This window comes from Lactuca serriola, chromosome 1 (assembly GCF_051521515.1).
Source record: "Lactuca serriola cultivar US96UC23 chromosome 1, Lser_US96UC23_V15, whole genome shotgun sequence".
In the NCBI taxonomy this organism is placed as follows: Eukaryota; Viridiplantae; Streptophyta; class Magnoliopsida; order Asterales; family Asteraceae; genus Lactuca; species Lactuca serriola.
The window spans coordinates 29048197-29069338 of record NC_136408.1 but is presented as its reverse complement, the minus strand read 5'-3'; the positions used below and the strand labels follow the sequence as shown (position 1 = coordinate 29069338).

Sequence of the window (21142 nt, the reverse complement as noted above, 5' to 3'; positions counted from 1 at the left end):
CCAGCCGGTCTTTTTGCATTACTGAAATTATTTTGAACATCGGTAAGGCTAGAGGGTGTGGCCGCAGTCTGGGACCGCGGTTTGTGCCACCTGGACCGCGCACACCGCCCCCAGACTGTGGTCTTGTGCGGTTTTGGCTGCACTGCGGCTGGAGAGTATCGCGTCACGTGATTGGTTGGTTTAATATTTGACCATTGAATGCTTTTTCGCTTTATTTTTTTTCTTTTTGCCTTTCTTTCCTATATATACATATACACGTCATTTGTTTTTAACCATAATACAACCTCTTTTCTCTCAATCTTTTTAGAAAAAAATCACCAGTCTCTCTCAAGAATGTCATCTTCTTCATCTTCAGAAGAATTTCAGACTATTTTTGATGTCGCTGTTGCATGTGCTCAAATGACAAAACAAACATACGATACTTTATGCAATAACGCAACTGTAAGTTCTCAACGGAGAACACGAAGATATATATTTTCAAAAATCATGAAGAAGCCAACCAACATTTGGTACAAGACTATTTTCAAGAGAATGCCACTTATCAAGGGTATTAGTTTCGTATGCGCTTCACAATGTTCAAAGGTTTATACGAACGTATAGTTGAAGATGTAACGAGGGAGTGCAGTTTTTTTCAACAACGCTATGATGCTAGAGGTACACCCAGTTTCACTCCCTTACAAAAATGCACGACCACACTTCGTCATTTAGCATATGGCATTCTGCCTGATGCGTTAAACGAAAGTTTTAGGATGTCTGCTAGGATCGCACGAGACAGTCTCCACTTTTTCTATAAAACTGTGATTCAGTTTTATGGTCCAAAATATTTACGTAAGCCTACACGTAATGACATCTTGCAATTGCAAGCTCGTCATGCTAGTGTGCATGTGTTTCCAGGAATGCTAGGAAGCTTAGATTGTCTCCATTGGGCATGGGAAAATTGCCCTACGTCATATCATGGGCAATTTACCCGAGGTGATTATGGTCACCCAACGGTCATACTTGAAGTAGTTGCATCAAAAGATATGTGGATTTGACATGCTTTTTTTGGTTCTCTTGGTTCGATTAACGACATCAACGTTCTTAATCGTTCACCTATATTTAACAACATATACGATGGATCCGCACCAGATTCTTCTTTTGAAGTGCGTGGAATGTCATACAAGTATGGTTATTATCTGGTCGATGGAATCTATCATGAGTATGTTGTGTTTGTTAAATCGTTTACGTGTCCACATGGTTCTAGACAAAAGAAATTCAAGAGAGCTCAAGAAAGAGCCAGGAAGAATGTTGAGCGTGCTTTTGGAGCTCTGAAGAAATGGTGGTTCATATTGAAAAAACCAGCAGTTCATTTAGGCGAGGAAAAACTTCAAGAAATCATGTATACATGTCTCATATTGCATAACATGATTATTGAAGACGAAGGAAGAGCGATATGGGCATTTGACGAGGAAGAAACCATACCAGAGACACAACCAATAGAAATTGGTGGCGAAGAGTATATGAACAGGAGAGTAGAGATACATTGCCCTGAAACATTTCACAATCTTCGCAATGACTTGTGGAACACATTTACGGGGTTCAAAACATTAACCTTAATTTGGATCCACCGGATGACTCCGAAGACGAGTTCTCGGAGAATGACTTTATGTAGTTTGCTTTAGGCAGTGTTTGTTTTTTGTCTGTAGATCTGTGTGGCCTCTTCTGTCTGCGCCGCGCAGACCACGCACAGACATTAACCTTCGCCGACTGTTTGTTTTTTCGAAGACTACAGAGTTAAAAATGTATGTGCTCCCTCTTCTTGGCGCAGATGTGGACTAGAGTCTTCTAACATCTTCTAGCCTAAAAAAACATATATATCTTTATTTTTTTATAGTTTTTTTTAATTTATGTTTTTTCCAACTTTATTAATTATAAACAATTTGAAAAAAAATATACAAAACTTAAAAAAAAAACGTTCGACGATGCAAACATGATATTTTTGACAAATTTATAAATAAAGATTTATTACAATAATAGTCGTTGAAGTTGTTTATATAAATATGAAAAAAAAAATCATAATATATTCTTATATTTTTTTGCCAAATTTTGTAAAACATTATTTAATACAGTATCGTCAATTTCTTGAGAAAATATTTATGGTACGTTTTTAATGGATTTAATTGAAAAAAATTGAAGTTTATTTTCATCCATTTATGTATCATATTCTTTGATCACTAATTATAATGTTTAGTTATAACTTTACAAACAAAGTTTTTGATTTTATCAAATATATACGTTAATTCACACCATTTTTATTTTTATTTTTTATATAATAATACATAAAAGTTGATCTAGATTCGTTAATTATTTATAACAAAGTCATAAAAATATTAAAAAATCACTTTGAAATTTAAAAAAAAATCAGTTTATTTAGATTTCAATTTATTTTAGTAGCCCACAGATGTTAAAAAAAACAAACAATCTTCTTTTTTCAGACTGCAGACGTTTGGTCCACCTCTTCTACTGCAGAAGTCCACAGATGTGGTCCGTAGACATTTTGTCTCAGAAAAAACAAACAACACCTTAGTTATTTTATTTGTATTTTTTAAGTTTTTAGGATTATTTTAATGTCATGTGTGTATTTTCGTTTTTTTTTTTTTTTTGAAAATGCAATGTAATGTTTTTTGAATTTTCAATGTAATGTTTTTTTTTTTAATTTTCAAGTAATGAAAAATTATCTGTTTTAATAAAAAAGAAGTTTTAGTTAAAATAATTTAAAAAAATAAAAAAAATAAAAGTGTGGCACCACCCCCTTGGTGTGTCAAGAAACCACACTTGTATAGTAAAAAATGACATGATGCTTATGTGGCGGGAAGAAAGTGCGGTTTCGGTGACACCACTCCTTCCAACGTAACAACTAAATGAAAAGATTTCATCCATTAGCAACAAAGAACGAACAACACCCGCAAGGTGTCGCACCTGGCAATCGTCAACTATCTATATTAATTATGCATTATAATCTTATTAGTGTTTCTGCTACATGAGCTTTGCCAACATTCTGTTTTCTAAATAATAAGTTTTTCTGAAGTTCAAAGTAGATATATATCATTTTCGAAAACGTCTTGTCACCTTAAAATCCTTTGAAAATTTGTTTACAGTTTGAAATTTTCAAACAACTTTATCTTGGTAAAGGTATTGGTAAAAGTAGTTCGAAAATTAGTAAAAGCATTTCGAAATCAGTTTTTATTAAATGTCAGCAAAATTTGTACAGAAATAACACTCTTCTTGACGCGGTTATTTCTCAATTTTCAAATTCGAGTGGTCGTTATTTTTTTTTGGTCATTAAGGTTAATCAAATACTAGTAGTTCATTAAATTTTGTTTCAAATCAAACTTCATTCGAGACGGAAGGAATAATTATTACTCGACTATATATTGATTATGTATAGAAAAAAATAAAAAATTGATAACGTATAAAATCCGTGTCAATAAGAATCAATGGATTAGTAAATGGTAATGGCCAATGGTTTAGCATGGCTGTATGCGTCACCAAATTGGGTTGGCAAACTTTGTAAAATTTGGACATTTGTATTTAACTTTGGGTTATAAAAAGATGCAAATGACATTTACTTTAGCAAAATATGACTTTATATTTTACAATTAATATATAGATTAAGGGGTGTTTGAGATTGTTTTTTAAAACAATTTATTGGCTTTTTGAAAAGCTAATAAGTCATAAGAGTAAATTAAATGATTCCTTCCTGGTCAAAGACTCAAATTACACGTTTAGTCTTTATTTTCAAAAATTAACTCGAACAGTCTCTATATTAATTTTTTTTCATTCGGACGGTTCCTATAAACATAAAATGATTATTTTGCCTTTAATATATATATATATATATATATATATATATATATATATATATATATATATATATATATATATATATATATATATATAGATATAATTTTTAGGATTAAAAAATAAATAATAATAAAAACAAATAACCCCACCACCAACCACATCTCACTCACCTCTCCTCCTCCCTTCCTCCCTTCCCTTCCCCTCCCCCCTTTACTTCTACCTTTCTTGGAAACCAACACCATCATCTCCACCAGTGGTGTAACATCCCGACCCCAAGGTATGATATTTAATTTATTTATTTCTTTTGACAGGGCAACTCGACGAGTTGGGGAGCACCAACTCGTCGAGTAGAGACTATTATGGCCGCAAGATTTTTAGAGTCTACTCGACGATTCGGTGGACCCCGACTCGACGAGTAGGAGTTGTGTGAGGAAACCCTAATTTTTCGGATTTGTGTCATATTTAAAGGACCTTAAGCTCTCATTTATGCCACCCTTGTCACCCTACTACACTATGAGAAACCCTAATCGAGTTGTAACCTTGTGTGAGAGAAACAGAGGCTAATATTGTGGGTTATAGTGCATTCTTGGAGGAGAGTTGAAGAGCAAGAGACCTTGGACGAAAAGGAGCTTTTGGATCCAGTGTTCACTCATTCTTAGCTTTTGTTTGAAGGTAAAAAGTCACTATCGTGCTCATTGTTTAGTTAGATCTCGTTTTAGGGAGTTTAGGGCCTTTTCCCATCCTTCTTTTAGTTCTAGAGTGTTATGAGCTTGTCATGGAGTTGAGATTCCATATCTGAGCATATTGAGGTCCCATGAGCCCAAAAATCCAAGCTTTATCAAGCTTTGGACAAGTTTCCATGCATGAGACCTCTTATGGAGCTTGTTTTGGCATTTTGAGCCATAGATTCCATGCATGAACGTAAAGCTTGCAACTTTACGTGATAAGTGAGCCTTAGAAGGCTAGATCCAGAGTATGAGACACCATTTCTGCATATAATCCTCTGAATGAGAAAAGGGATTGAAGGGACTCAACGAGTTGGTGAACGAAATCAACGAGTCGGTTAGGGATTTCCTTGACGAGTCTGGACATGTGTAACTCGGCGAGTTGATGAGACAACTCGACGAGTTAAGTTGCATTTTCACGACACTTCTGAGGAAACGAGGAAACTCGACGAGTCACATAGATGCACTCGACGAGTTGGGTCAAGAGGGACTATTGACTCGAGTGTTGACTTATATTGACTTTTAGGGTTTGGTCAAGACTTGGATTATGGAGACGATGGAGGGGTAAAATGTTCTTTTACCCATTTCAAGAGTTAGAGAGAGCAGTGGCGGAGCCAGTCTCAAAGCAAAGGGGTATCCCAATTTTTTTTTTCTGGGTATCACCGCAACAACTAAGCATGGGGCGGCTCGGGTTAGTTTTTCCTAAAACCGAACCCAAAATCAACAGCCTCAGTTTTGAAAATTTTAAACAAAACCGAACCTAATACCATTGATTTGGTTTTTCGGTTTTCAATTTGTACTTGGGTTTTCTGGTTTGGTTTTGGTTTTAAACCCAAACCTTAATCGAATCGTTAGCTAACTTCAAGTATTGTTATATAAACATGAAGTTGAAGTATGTTTTGATACTTCAATCGATGTGGACTTAAAGTAGATATCAAATAAAGCATGATGATAACAACCTTATATAATAGATGAAAATAACTAAGTTTATATATGTTTGGCGATGTGGGATAAAATAGTTGGGAAAATAAAAGAATATAATAGTTGGAAAAATAAAAGATATGTAAACAAATAATTTGTAAGGAGCAAGAATTGATCCTGAGACCTTTATTTCATCAAACCAACACCTTAACCAGTAGACTAACTATTTGTTTGTGCTTATAAGTGAAGGGATGCGTATATATACACTACATAAAACGATTTTTTTTCTAAAAAATTTACACTACCGAATTTTTTTTGAGAGGTATCCCGGGATACCCCCTTGGATCCGCCCCTGAGAGAGAGAGGTTGACCGAATTTATTTAAAGTTGTGGTTATAAGTGTTAATTAGAGATGATCATGACATGTAGGCGGGGATTAGACCGTTCGAGGGGTACGCAGTTTACTTGCTTGCTTATGAAGTGAGTCTTCTCACTATACTTACCATGAGTGGTAACTTTGTGTGACCGGAGGGTCTTGTATGCTATTACTGAGTATTGTGATATCCTACATTATGTCTTTGTTATTTATGTTGTGTATTATTCTGAGCTTCATTGAGTTAGGACCGGAGGGTCTAACCCGAGTTGTGGGGCCGGAGGGTCTCCACTGAGATACATTGATCGGAGGGCCTTTATTGAGATATAGCCATGAGAAGCTAATGAGATGTGTGTGGTATTTTGGGGAACTCACTAAGCTTCGTGCTTACCGTGTTATGTGATTTGTGTTTCAGGTACTTCTCAGGATCACGGGAAGACGCCAGCTTGATTGTACACACAGGATGGATAATTCAAACAATTATGATTTTGTAATTTTGATAATTTAACACTTTGGGGGTTTTGTGAATTATCTTGATGAGAATTATGTGATTTAAAAATGAAAATTTTGTTTGAAAATTTACGATGTTACAGGTGGAACATCAACAATACCAGCATACCCACCTATTTAACCATCAGCAACAACACCAACACCGCTACAAGCTCCGCCGCCTATGCCAACACATTCGCCTTCACCATCTCCTCCTCTACACTCCTCCCCAGGTTTCTACATTACTATTAAGATCTGAACTCCAATAGGAAGTTAGGAGCGGTGATAGGTGGTGTTCGAATGGGGGGCAGTTGGAAAACTCATCCAGAAAACTCTGAAGATTGTCTCACCAAACCCTAAATGGGTTGTAGCTTTGTGGATCTGCACTTCACTCCGCCGATCTGTGTGATAGAGATCGACTCTCTAATTCCTTTGGGTAGTGGTGCTGGAGAAATGCATCATACCCACCGACCACCATAACTCAATATCTTCATCTCTCCAGTTCTGATGCCCGCCATCACCACAGTCTCCGACAGAGCTACTGAACGCCACTATCATCTCAAATATGTACCTCGATTGCCTTCAACTGGTAGATTAGTCGGAGAAGACGAAGGAGCAGAAGCATATGGGTTCAGGTGGAGTTTTATTTCTCACTAATTCTCTTGTTCTACATTGATTTCCTTTTAGATGAGAAAAGAGAGAAATAGGATACGACAGATGGTGGTAAAGAGGAACAATGGTGGTGGTTGATCCGACGGAATACTTTTTCCGGCAGTGATTTCCGGTGATAAACAAGAGGGGAAAGAAATCTTTGAGATGAAAGATGAAGAAGAGGTGTATGAGGGTGGAGCCCATTTCTTTTAATAATAGATTAATAAGGTAAGCTATTTTTTTCTTTAAAATAAAATTAATAATAATTAACAACTTAAAAATAAATCAAAAATAAATAGATAAGGGTAAAATAGACATTTTATGTCTAGTAAACGATTTTAGGGACGAAACGTGCAACTTTTAACAATATAAGAGACGATCCGAATTAATTTTTAAAAATAGAGACTAAACATGCAATTTAGCATTTGGACCAATAACGAATAATGTAATTTACTCTAAGTCAAAAAAAATGTTTCAACAACTCAAAAGGGCTTTTTAGAATAGTTTCTTCGTTAGCTTCAAAAAAAACACTTTTTAAAAAGCATATAAAACATGATTTTTTGAAACTGTTTTTGGCTTTTTAACCAAAATAACTTCAAAAAGTATTTTTTAACTTATTGACTTGTTGGCTTTTTCACCATAAAAACTAATCCAAATACTTTTTAAAAAACTCCCTTTACTATCACTATAAATCAATAAACACTTTTATCTAAAAGGACTTTTAAATTTCAAACATTACTCCCAAACACCCCTTAAATTTCGTATCTGCAATAGCGGGTTTAAACCAGTTTCTTTTTAGAGCTGTAACCTTGATTTTGGAGTTGTATATAGATTAAATCTCGTATCTGCTTGTGAACAATTATGGGTTTAAAACGGCTTCCTTTTTGAGTTGTCGTTAAAACTAAAACTCGTTTGTATAAATCATTTCTCTGATTACCGGCTTATTGAAGCTATATTTTTTTAGAATTTTGCGATAGAAAATATCATATTTGAACAATAAAAAAACATTAGTTTATAAGTTATAACAAATTAACAAATAAGTGGCCTAACGAATTATATTAGTTAAGGCTTCTGCATAAAAGTTTTTAAATTGTCAAACTTTATTCGTTTTGTCTTGTGACAATTTCTTATTCTTTAATGTCTAAGGTTTGCCAAAAAAGAAATCATTTTCACTTGTTAACTATAATAACGAGTTTTCCATGTTACTATGAAATCAAATTTGTAAAAAAATATTAAGTTTACAAATCTTTTACGGATTTATCTAAATATGTTTTTTTTTATATTATACATATTCATGTACAAAATATAAATTTATACTTGATTTTCTTTAACTAAACACCATATAAATATAACTTTTTGAAATATAAATATGTATTTTTATATTTTTTAGAAATATAAATATATTTTTTGAAATATTAATATCTTTTTAGATGTATTTTTACATATCTAGAAACATATCAATTAAAAGTGTGTTTATATGAAAAAATATATATTTTTACCTTCTTAGAAGTATAAATATATATTTTTATCTTTTAAGAAGCATAAATATGTATTTTATGTTTTTCAGAAGTATAATTATATTTTTTAGAAGTATAAATATATGTATTTATTTTTATATTTTTAGAAGTATAAAAATATATATACGTTTTTATATTTTTAAAAAACATATATATACTTCTAATAAATATATTAATCTTTCTAAAAAATGCCTTTATATTTCTAAAAAACATAAAATGTAAATTTATACTTTTGAAAAACATATTTATACGATGTTTAGTTTAAAAAATTATATATAAATACGTATAATATGAATAGACATATTTATGGTAAAAAACCACACACACACCCATATATATATATATATATATATATATATATATATATATATATATATATATATATATATATATATATATATATATATATATATATATGGTTACATTATTATATTCTAACTAATTATTGTGTACATGTAAGAATGATTGTAGACCAATCATTTTAGTTATTTTAAGAAAGACATTTATCCTCATTACTAATTTTAAAAAAAAATAATAATAATAATAATACCATTTAATGAAAAGAATGGTAAAAATGTACATTTCCATTACTTTTAAATTAGGAAACACAAACTTTAAAAAGGAAATTTTCAAATTTTAAGGGATTTTTTATTAACTTAATTTTGAATTCTGACTTTTTTAATTAATTCAATTTTAAATATGTCAGAATGTTATTCCGTCGGAATGATGTTCTATGATATTGTTTTGTTAGATTGTTTTTCTATTGGAATATTAATAAAGAATAATAATAAAATTCTTGAACCTTAAATTGAATAATAACAACATTCTAATATATTCATACACATTCGAACTTAAATACAAATTCATAAATATTCTTACATACCGATACATTTTAATATAATTGTACATATTCTAACAGAATGTCATCAAAATGAATAAAATTCTTAAGAATGTCATTCTAAAATATACAATTATTGAACAAATACACTTAATCTTCTTCAATGGTCCAAATAACCACACTTAATTTTCTTCAATGTAACTTGTTATTAAACTAAATTCCAAGTCTTGTTATTGTATGATCAATCATTGATTCATTCTTCAAGCCATTCTGAAAGAATAGTTCATTACCAAATGAAAAAGAAAAAACTAAAGTCCTTTGTACAACTCTGCATACTTGTGAATTGCACAAAAACTCATAACCAAGAATTGCCGAAAATGCACAAATCACAAAGGAAATATCGAGATTCAAATCCGACATAATCGGATTTGGAGATTCCATTCCGACATAATTGAAATTCAAGATTCAATTCTTGCACAATTAACCTTACCATTATTATATACGAATGCAAAATGGAAATTTAGATCATGCATTTGAATTAAAAAAAAAATCAGCATGTGGTTTGGGATTTACCACCTCCTAGGGTTCAAAGAGTAACATATAGGTGAGTAACTCATGACTTTGTCCATTTCTTCTTTCTTTTGACTAGTGATGTGTTTTGGCTAGTGATGTTGATAAAAAAGAAAAAACCAAAAAAAATCATGTTAGGTAAAAACTAATTCAGTGTTTGCTACAAATGTTCACTAGAAGTTTTTTTTTTAAGAAATAGCATACGTAATCATCATTTTCAAATTAAAAATAGATTTAATTTCATAATCCAAAACCAATCGATGTTGGCTATAAGTTTTTACTCGAAGTTTTTTTTATACAACTAATCAAGTTAAATTGTAAATACAAAGGATGGACATATAAAATTAAAGAAGAATGAGAGCATTGTGGGTATTGACTTCACAACTCCTAAATTATACAGTGTCTACCTCATAATATGAATTCTGAATCAATAATAGCACAAAAATAAGCAATTAATAATCAATAATTACCTTTTTTAAAATTCTTGATTCACGAATATTTGCAATTGTTTGAATTTGATGAACCAAAAACGACAGCTTTAGGAGAAATGTTCTGTCATGAATCAGTCAGCCATGCATCCCCAAATCTTGCCTCAAATACGACCAGAACGGCGCCGGAAAAACGATAAAAAATGGGACGAAGAGGGGAATCGTTGCAGACGTGATCGACAATTGTGGTAAGGTTACAGAGGCGAGTGGTGGAGGACCGACAATGAATGGTCAAATGATATTAGTGGTTGACGATGGAGATGATGGTGGCGGTGGTCGACAGCCAAAAGGACGATGTTTGGATCGAGTTGGGAGCGAAGAATCAAGATTGGGGCAAATAGGGTTTTTGAGATTAGTGGTAAGCACGCACACATGATTTAACAAAATTAATCCAACATTTTAGGGTGATTAAATAATTATTAATTATCAAAATTAATTAATGGTTAAAATTATCATTTAACCCTTATTTAGGTGTTTGAAATGATTGGCTTACAATCATTACTACATCCACACATTAATTACTTAGAATACTTGAACATATATATATATATATATATATATATATATATATATATATATATATATATATATATATAAAAATTCATGTGAAACCACTATATTTTATGAGACAGATAGACGCAATCCTAGCCACTCATTTTATAGATAAAAAAATATTTTTAAAATGCAAATTAATTGAAAATATCCGAAAAAAAATTAAAATACTAGTTTCGTCATTTTTTATCCAAAAAAAAATTAATAAAAAAATAAATAAATAAATTACCGTTTTTTTAAATATTTGTGAAGTATTCTAATAAAATATTATAATATTTTATCTGACAAATCTAGTAAAATACTAAAATATTCTAACATTCTAAAAATCACATTAGAATATTTACAGTGTAATATTATATTATAATATTTCACGTATTTTTCAAAAAAAAAATGTAATTTTTATTGATTTTATTTTTTTTTAAATTTTTTTTAGGTAAATAAAATGACGAAAATAATAATTTAAAAAAGTATTTTCGGATTTTTCCTTTTATTTTGCATTTTAAATTTATTTTTAGATTGTATCTCTCGGTCTCACAAAATTAACATTGTCTCAAATGAACCTAAACTCGTATATATATATATATATATATATATATATATATATATATATATATATATATATATATATATATATATGTGTGTGTGTGTGATGACACTTGTCAATCTATTAGTTCTCCATTTTAAATTTATTAGACCTCCTAATTAATGTGATGTTATTTGTCAATGTATTTATTCTCCATTTTAAATTTTAAATTTTATATCATTGTTTTCATTAATTCACAAATAAAAAATGTCTAATATATATTAAAAATTAATTATATATATTTATTTGAATCAACGATTATAATTTCACAAAACTAATATAAATATATCGTATTTAATAATTTGTTTAAAATAATTAATTATTAATTTTAAGAATTTACTATAAAATTTCAATTAATTTTATAACCGTGGTTTCCACGGGTTATAAATTAGTATATATATATATATATATATATATATATATATATATATATATATATATATATATATATATATATATACTTAAAAGATTTTTTTGAACCTGAGTCACACGGAACAATGACAAGAATGAAAAAATAAAAAAAATACAGTAAAAAACTTGAGAAACTTTAACATTAATGAATAAAAAATTATCATATTGACAAAACCGTGACAAAATTAGGGACCTTTTTGTCAAAAACCAATTTATTTATAACAACAAAAAACTCTTGTCTGCTCTTACTGGACTTGTACCCTCGGTCTTGAGCCGCCAGTTTGAATCCACAACTTTAATGGATAAATTCATTATATTTTATTTTTATCGGCGATATGATGGACATAAAATATCTATAACCAACAAATAGAGGCTTTCAAAAACCTTGGTGTCACTATCATTTTTCAAATTCAAAAGACAAATCTACGATGTATTTCTTTCAAATTCAAAAGACAAATCTACGATGTATTTCTTGTGTCATTGTGTGGTGTAAATTTCTCTATTAAACTGTAGACCGTTTAGATGTTTTCTCAAGATTATCTTTAGAAAAATTATTTAATGGTATATATACAAAGAGACATGTAGCCTTAGTCTTGGACATAAATTGGCCTCAATCACGCATTTGGGGTTGAGCTACTATTATATAAATGTGATCTTATTTGGTCAAAATCAAACCACTCTAGTATACCGGTCAAAGTCAAGCAACTCTAGTATACAAGCAAATTGGTGCAAGGTAGCAATTTTTCCGTCTTCTCATGTTTTTTGTCTTCTATTTTTTTATTTTATTTTCAATATACTTTGCTTATTGCTAATTGTTACTAAGATATCAGTGTGTGATTCGCCATATCATTGCATGTTTTTGTTAATGCATTCAATAATCATACTATAATATACCAATAAGCTCAATAAAACTTTGACATATCATAACTAGCTGATAAAGTAGTTAATTTCTTAAAAGCTTTTAAAAAAAATCAAATACACTCTTAATTAATTATAACAAAAAATATATTCTTCTAAATCTAAATGCTCTTTTATGTCATTTGATATTTTATAACTAATTTACCAAACATTATTTTTTATCAGAAAAATGACACATTAGGCCAACAATGTATTTCGAATTTACTCATTCAATCCCTTAACTTATTTTCATACTTTTTAAAGGAATGAAGTTGTTGTCGACCAACTCTTTTAATCATTGTTTCTTACTATACCAGATTTTATAAGCCATATAAGTATTTGAAGCTAATATGGCTTCCTTTTCGATTCCAACTCACACATTCACTTTCACACTCTCTTTCTGCTACATCCCCTTTTCATTCCTGCAGACTGCAACTCTCATGAAAATCACATCATCTTCCCAACACTTCTGGTCCCTCCGTCTCCTTCATCGTTTTCATGTTCACCCCCAACACCACCTCCTTATCGGATGCCACTCGTTGGTACCACTTTGGCGCCTTCTAGTAATCAAATCCATATCCCACCAAATTTACTTTTCGATTCAAATCAATTCATCAAAAACAATGATATCAATTGATACTGAACCACTAAATGAAATTTCTAAATGGATAACCTTGATGATCCAACCACAAAATCGAGACTAACTTTGAACAATAAGCAAATCATTGAATCACTAGAAACATGTCATGATTGAGATCAAAATCAATTGATTTATGAAGATAATATGGATTAATCACCAACCAAGAGTCAATTTGATTATGTGTTACAGAAAGATTTAACAAATCAAAGATTCAATTTGAATAAAATCGAGATCACGAGTATACAACTTTCTCGATTCTGAACCATATAAACTCGAGAATCATTAATCAAATTTAACAGATCAAAGAGTCAACTTGTCTTCCTTGACCTTCCAACGAATTTTCAAAGTAAAATCGAATCTATTAGGGGTGTAGACTATGAGGAAGTTGGAGCAACTTCGGAATCGAAATAATCCAAAATGTTACATGATTTTTTTTCAAGAGTTAATCGGTTCATAGAAACTTGAATTGGAGGTTGGAATCGGGTCATTCAACTGCATACACAACTGCAACTTACACGGTTTCCAAGCCATGTCTTTCATACGGGATTTCACGATTGGTGTTGGTTTACATCTAATTGTTATGTTAGAATCCACATTCTCCTTATCTACAACAAGATCCGAGTTCGTCTTTAATTTATTAGGTTCAAAGTTCTCTTTATTTTGACCTTTCTGAAGGGTCAAAACGCCATTGTTGCCTTCATATCTATAAGGGGATTGTGCTAGAGAGAAGTATAGGAAAGGAGAAGAAAAAAGGGGAAGATGAAGATGAGAAGTCAGCATGGAAGAATAACTGGGTCAAGGGATAAACTGTTTACAAGGATTTGGAATTGAAAAGGAAGCCACATAAGCTTCAAATACTTATCTAGCTTATGAAACCTGTTATAGTAGGTAGCAGTGATTAAAAGTGCAAGTGCAGGTCAACAACAACTTTATTCCCTTAAAAAGCACGAAAATAAGTTAAGGGACTGAATGGACAAATTCGAAAAACATGGTTCGGCAAATGTGTCATTTTCCCTTTTTTATCAGCTAACTTATCAGCTATCTTACTAGTTTTTCAGCTAACAACTAAAGGTCAAGGTGAATTGAATTTTAGCTAGAATAAGTTGATAAAATCACAACTTATTTGCAACATTAGTTATATACTCACCAATAAACTTCACAATTTAACAAAATATAGCAAAGATATAGGATAAAAGCTCAATTTGTTTTCAAATGACATCAAGTGCAAATAAATGCTCATAAAATAAAAATATAAAAAAGCCAAATGAGACTAAGGTATGCAGCCATATACATAGTTTCATTACTAAACTTTGGTAAACATGTAGTCTTTCTTGATTGTTACCACTTACCACTTACCACCACCCCTTAGTGCAAGAACAAGATGAAGAACAGAACCCCCTTCAATATTGTAGTCTTTTGCAGTCTTATCATCTGCAAGCTGTTTCCCAGCATAAATCAGCCTACAAAAGATTCATGTCATATTATTAAGTGCTAATCGTAAGAAATAGCAATCTACTTTTATTGATTTTTTTATATTTACTACAAAGATAAAAACAGCAACCAATCCGTTACAACTTATTTTAAATCAGCCATTTGTATAAAAGTATAAAAAATAAGCAAATGATTCTTGTTAAAGGGTGTAAATCATCATATCATGTCTTTATTATTAATTCGTTACTTCAGCAAAACAAGTTATGTATACACATATTGCCTTCAATACAATTCGAAGATAATGAAAGAAAGTGGCAAACCTCTGTTGAACTGGAGGAATTCCTTCCTTCTCTTCAACTCTTTCCTTGATCCGATCAATAGAATCAGTTGGCTCAATATCAATTTCAATTTCTTTTCCAGTGAGAGTCTTGACCTTGATCATAGTTCCTCCCCTGAGTCTAAGAACCAGATGAAGTGTGGATTCCTTCTGGATGTTGTAATCAGCAAGAGTTCTGCCATCTTCTAATTGCTTTCCAGCAAAAATTAATCTCTGTTGGTCTGGTGGGATACCTTCTTTGTCCTTTTTTTTTAATCCAATAAGACAGTTAGCAAAAGGTAACAAAATCTAATGACAACAGAATCAAGTCATTGACAATCATAGCTGCAAATAGAAAATTCTATTTTCCCTTTTGTTTAGCTTGTTATTTCTTACTCTGTTCCTGTTTTGTTCATGATAGTGAGCTCATAATGAGATAAATGTTAAAAGCCCTAATTGTGATCAATCAATGGTTTCTTGTTCAATTGGTGTTCATGTTTTGATCAATCAATCATCCTTTTATGTTCTTCAAGTTCATTCACAATCAAAATTCTCATATCTAGGGTCCCAAGGTTATTTGGATTTCTAAGCGTCTTACTGGAATTCAAAATCTTAGTGCGTGAAAGAGGTCTAAACTGATTAACTGATTCAAGGAAGTATTCAGTTTAATGTGAGGATTCAAAACTAATTGCCGCAGTAGGAGAGGCTTCGATCGACAAGGTTTCCTGGATTCAAATCGTGAATCTAACATCTGTAAGTTCGTCTGCAGGATTCTACAAAAAACAAGGGATAAATGCATCTATAAGGTGAAAAACGCAAAACCCTAGTAAGCGATAAAACCCTAGTTTTCATTAGTAAACCAGTGAAAGCAATTTCAGGCCTAAGCAAACACATGGCAATAAGCTAAAAAATAGAATCGGCAGAAGAAATAAACAATAACCGATGACAGATCAAAAAAATCGATAAAGTACATGCATAAAAAGAGACAACGCTTAACAAAATTAGACCTGGATTTTGGCTTTGACGTTGTCAATGGTGTCACTGCTCTCGACTTCGAGAGTAATCGTCTTCCCGGTTAGGGTTTTCACGAAAATCTGCATGATATCGGTTGGTATGTTATCGCAATTCAATTGAAAGAGGAAGTGCGATTCTTGATCGATGGCGAAACCGATACTGGTTTTATGGTCTCAACTCTCAAGTCTTATATCAATAAAATATAAATAAATAAAAAGCTAAGAATTTTTTTTTTTTATTAGTTTTTTATTTGCGGATTTTCTTGGTCTCTTCTGTTTGTGCAGGGCGCAGACCACACAGACATTATGTTTTGCTGACTTTTCTAAAAAGGTATGTCCGTCCTCTTCTTAGCGCAGATATTAACCAGAGTCTTCAAACCTCTTTGGACATCTTCTAATCCAAAAAAACGCATATATCTTTGTTTTTTTAACTTAAATTTATTACAACTTTTTCTATTATAAACAATTTTTAATTAAAAAAAAATACAATCCTAAAAGCAAAAAAGTTGGATGACATAATAATCAACTTTATAAAAAAAATTATAAATAAAGTTTAATTATAATAAGGTCATTGAAATTGTTTATATAAACATGAAAAAAAATCGTAATACTGTCTTATATTTTTTGTGTCAAATTTTATAAAAGATTATTTAATATAGTATCATTTATTTCTTGGAAAAAATATTTATGCGTATTTAATTAATTTAATTGAAAAAACAAAATGAAATTTTTGAAAATTTTCATTTAAAATCAAATTTTATTTTCATTCAATTTATGTGTTAAATATTTTATCCCTAATTACAATATTTAAGTATAACTTTGCGACCAAAGTTTGTTGGTTTTTATCAAATATATACGTTAATTCATATCATTTTATTTTCACTTATATACAATAATAAATAAAAGTTAATCTACATTTGTTAATTATCAATAAGAAAGTCATAAAATTATTGAAAAACTCTTTTAAGTTTTTTTAAATAAGTTTAATTAGATTTTAGTTTAATCTAACAACTTGTAGATGTTAAAACAAACAAAACAAAACAAAAAATCTTCTTTTTTTTAGAGTGCAGACGTTTGATCTACCTCTTATACTACAAAGTAAGGATGAGAATTTGGCCTGAAAACCCGAACTGAACCGAACCGAATTAGACCCAAATAAGCAACTCGATTCGGTTTTCGGGTATCTATATAAGGCTTATTCGGTTTTCAGGATATCCGGTCCGAGTTACCCGAATAAGGGCTTATTCAGTCCAAAAGGACCGAACCGAATATGAAAAGTCGCATTTTTCCCCTTGCACGATTGCTTATTCGGTCTTGTGTTCTATCGATCGTTACCCAAAATACCTTCGTAATGTTTAATGTTTAACTTATATACTTATAGATAGATTTTTAGGTGTTTTAGATGTTTAATGTTTAGTGTTTAATATGTTGCTTAATATCTATATCTTAAGAATGTGGTGGTTGGATTTTACATTTTATGTATCAAGAATAGTTAATCCGTGTTATTCGTGTTTATCGTAAGCTACGAAAATCATACAAAATACAATATTTATAATCACATTGTAAATGTTATTTGTAAATGTTATTTGGGTTATATGGGTTATTTGGGTTATTCGGGTTATTCGGCTCCTTAATCATCTTTTACATGTTATTTGGGTTATTCGGGTCGGAACCGAACCGGATCGAATAATACTCGAACTGAACCGAACCTGTATTGCTTATTTGGTTCGGTTTTCGGTTCATATAATTACCCTTATTCGGTTTTCGGTTTATTCGGGTTCGGTTCGGTTCGGTTCCGACCCGAATAACATCCCTACTACAGAGGTTTGCAGATGTGGTCTACAAACTGCACATATTTTGCCTCAAAGAAAACAAACAGCACCTTAGTGTCAATCTCTTTTAGATTTTTGTTAAAAAGTTCTTTTTTTTTCAACATCTACTATATTTTATTGAAATTAATGATATTTTACAAGATATATATTAACATTTTGCAAAATTTTATATATTTTTTAGATTGTCTGTTAGTTTCGTAAAATGATATTGTTTTCCTGGAACGATAGAAACTAATATTGTAAGTATTACATCTGATTTTGACGTTCATAATATTGATTTCCATGCACTCCTTAAAAAAAAGTTTGAATGTGGAAATTTGACTTCATTTTGGCTCGAAAGATGTCTGAGTTATTTTATTTTGAAAGATAAATACCTATCTATGTTTAAATTGGAAATCATAAAATAGTGCACAATTATGGATAGGTGTTCCAAATCGGATAGCCTACATGATTCCTCATGGGATTGGAGTCGGTTACCCAGATCCTTGAATGAATTGGAGGAATTAAACAAATGCACAATGGAGCTAAATGGGGTTGTTTTGCAAATCTCTAATATAAATGAAACCCTTTTTGTGAGCTCTCCTAGAGGTTTGTGGAAATTTAAGGTTTGCACTCCAATAGCATATAAACACTTTTGGTATAATTTTATTCCAATTAAGATTAACTTATCTGGCCGGAGATTTGTTTTGAATCAATTACCTTCCAAAATGGAATTTGAAAAGCGAGGTGTTAGCTTGGATTCCTTGTTGTACGATTCTTGTGGGCTTGTTGCGGAATCATCCATGTACATTTTACTTGACTGTCGATGGGTAAAGGAGATTTGTCGCTTAATATAAACATGGTGTGATTTAGATGTGTTCCATGCCACATCAATTGAAGAACTTCTCTCAATAAAACATATTTTTTTTATCAAGGGGCATCTTATCAAAAGGTCACACATGCGATCCTTTTAACTGTTTTATGGGGAATTTAGAGAGCTTGAAATGATATTGTCTTTAACAAATTTCACTCCTCGCCAACCAATGTGTTTGAAGACATAAAAGCATTAGCTTTCTTGTGGGTTAAAAATAAAAGGAATGGAGTTGATATGAAATGGGAATCTATGTGTGTTTTTTAACCCGCTATAACATCCAGTTTCGAGATGTTTCTAATTTCGGGATAATGTACCATAATTTGATCGAGTAAAGGTTTTGGGCTTCAAGGGAATAAGCTTAGAGCTTATTAGCTGATAATAATGTTGATGAAGTGATTTAAGTCTTTGAATTGTGCTTTGGAGCCTAAAGGGTAAAACGGGAAAAATGGTATTTTAGACTCTTTGCATGTATTAATGAATCAAACTCAATATTGATTAAGTCAAAAGTAATTAGATAGAACTATAAGGCTTGTTAATACATTCACATACATATAAAGATCATCGAAAACAAACTTAAAACGAGGAATTTATGCTCGTTTGAAGTTGGAAAAAAATAAGCAAAAGCCTGACACCACGACATGGTGAGAATGTCACCACGACATGGGGAGTTGTGCAGCCCAATCCCATAAAATTAGGGTTTTCCCTTTATTTTAGGACCTTGCCTCTGTGTTTTAGGTAATAACTTGGAAATCTAAAGTAGATGGTGGATCTAAGCTAGCTCCTTACTTCCATGCACCAATATGGAGTTTCTTCTTCCATAAGCTTCACAAAATCCAAGAACAAGCTCCAAAACCAATAACCATGAATAGAGGGTAGGGTTTTGAGTTGGTAGGATGAAGGATGGAGGTTGAAGATAATGGCCTAACATTTGAGTTTATGCCTTTAAATACATAAGAAACCCTAATCTTCATGGGCTTGGGCTGCAACACGCACCGCGCCGTGACGATTATCTTACCGCGTCGTGGTCTTCAACCAGTCATGTTTTTCATTCAAGTGACGTGGCCACGCCGCGGTCAAAAACCTTTCACTTTACTCATCGCTCCAACTCACGAGAATGAGTAGTAGATTATAGCAAAGCCCAAATTATCAAAATTATATCTCCTGAAAGATTAGGAAATCCTTGTTTTGAGAAAATTTTGGTAGGATCCCTGTCTATCCTAAATTTTCTTATTATGATTATCAAGAAGTCTGGTTCAGATCGTTTTTAATACATAACTATTCATACTCTTGGTTTATCTTTTCCGATATAAATTTTGATTGTGAATATCCTAGATGATTTGTAAATTGGTAAAAAATCATGGGTCTTGTACCAAAATGTCTACCGCAAGAAGTTTCTAATAGATTTCTTAAAATTCAAATAATTATTTATTAAACAAATTCCAAAATTTGAGTATATGCCACAATTTACCATGTTATTTAAAAATTCATGGATTATGGTATAGACATCTTATTATCAAGAAGCAACAGGAACTTCTCGTTTTTGGCTAAATCAACAATATCGGTTAAAATGACAGGACAAATCCAAACTTTATCTAGCCAATACAAAAGCAATAGTCAAGTATTTTCAAGAAATATATCGTCAAGAAGAACCAGAAACCAAAATAATCAACAATAATCCTTTTTAAGAAGAAGAGTTAGTAACCATAATAATTGGTGCCATTGGATCATCTAAAGAAGATGTAACGTCCCAAAATTCAAGACTAAAAATTTCTTTTATAAAACATTACTTAAAACACAATTGTCAATCCATAACATAATCAGAGTATTAATTTCCAAAACATATGTTCCTTATCAGAGTAAAACATCCCAGGGTTTCTAATCTATGGTGTGTGTCATGCGATCACCTACACCCTCAAGACTGATACTTTATGAAACTCTAGGCCAGAATACACTTAGATCTGAAGTAGCAACTTCAGATCTGGACTTCTAACTCCAATTGGCACTAGAACATGGCATAAAAGCCCCACATCTCATGACAAAAAGGAAACTATGAGCAAAGGAGTGAAGGTAATGACCTCTTACCTTCAAATGCTCTGAAAAGTCACACCAAATCGGGATCCAAGGCTTCCTCTTGCACCACTATGAACTTCCCTCTCTTTCAAGCTTCCAATCACAACACCAAGGCTAGATCTTTGCTCAA

General features: G+C 31.4%; 2 protein-coding genes across 2 annotated transcripts in view; one reads left to right on the top strand and one right to left on the bottom strand.

Annotated features, from left to right (window-relative positions):
- Window positions 1–1151: 1151 nt before the first annotated feature.
- The window catches only part of LOC145052884 (uncharacterized), a 34638-nt gene continuing 14647 nt past the window's right edge, over window positions 1152–21142 (top strand). The window contains exons 1-3 of the mRNA XM_079000802.1: window positions 1152–1495; window positions 6455–6583; window positions 12546–12693. Of these exons, the coding sequence (XP_078856928.1) occupies window positions 1152–1495; window positions 6455–6583; window positions 12546–12693 (621 nt within the window). The remainder of the gene's footprint in view (window positions 1496–6454; window positions 6584–12545; window positions 12694–21142) is intronic.
- LOC145079506 (ubiquitin-NEDD8-like protein RUB2) lies at window positions 14660–16438 on the bottom strand. Its single transcript, XM_079023114.1, has 3 exons — window positions 16252–16438; window positions 15249–15508; window positions 14660–14957 (listed from the first exon to the last, which is right to left on the bottom strand). Exons 1-3 carry the CDS (start codon window positions 16342–16344, stop codon window positions 14843–14845), a joined length of 468 nt encoding a protein of 155 aa, XP_078879240.1. The 5' UTR covers window positions 16345–16438; the 3' UTR covers window positions 14660–14842.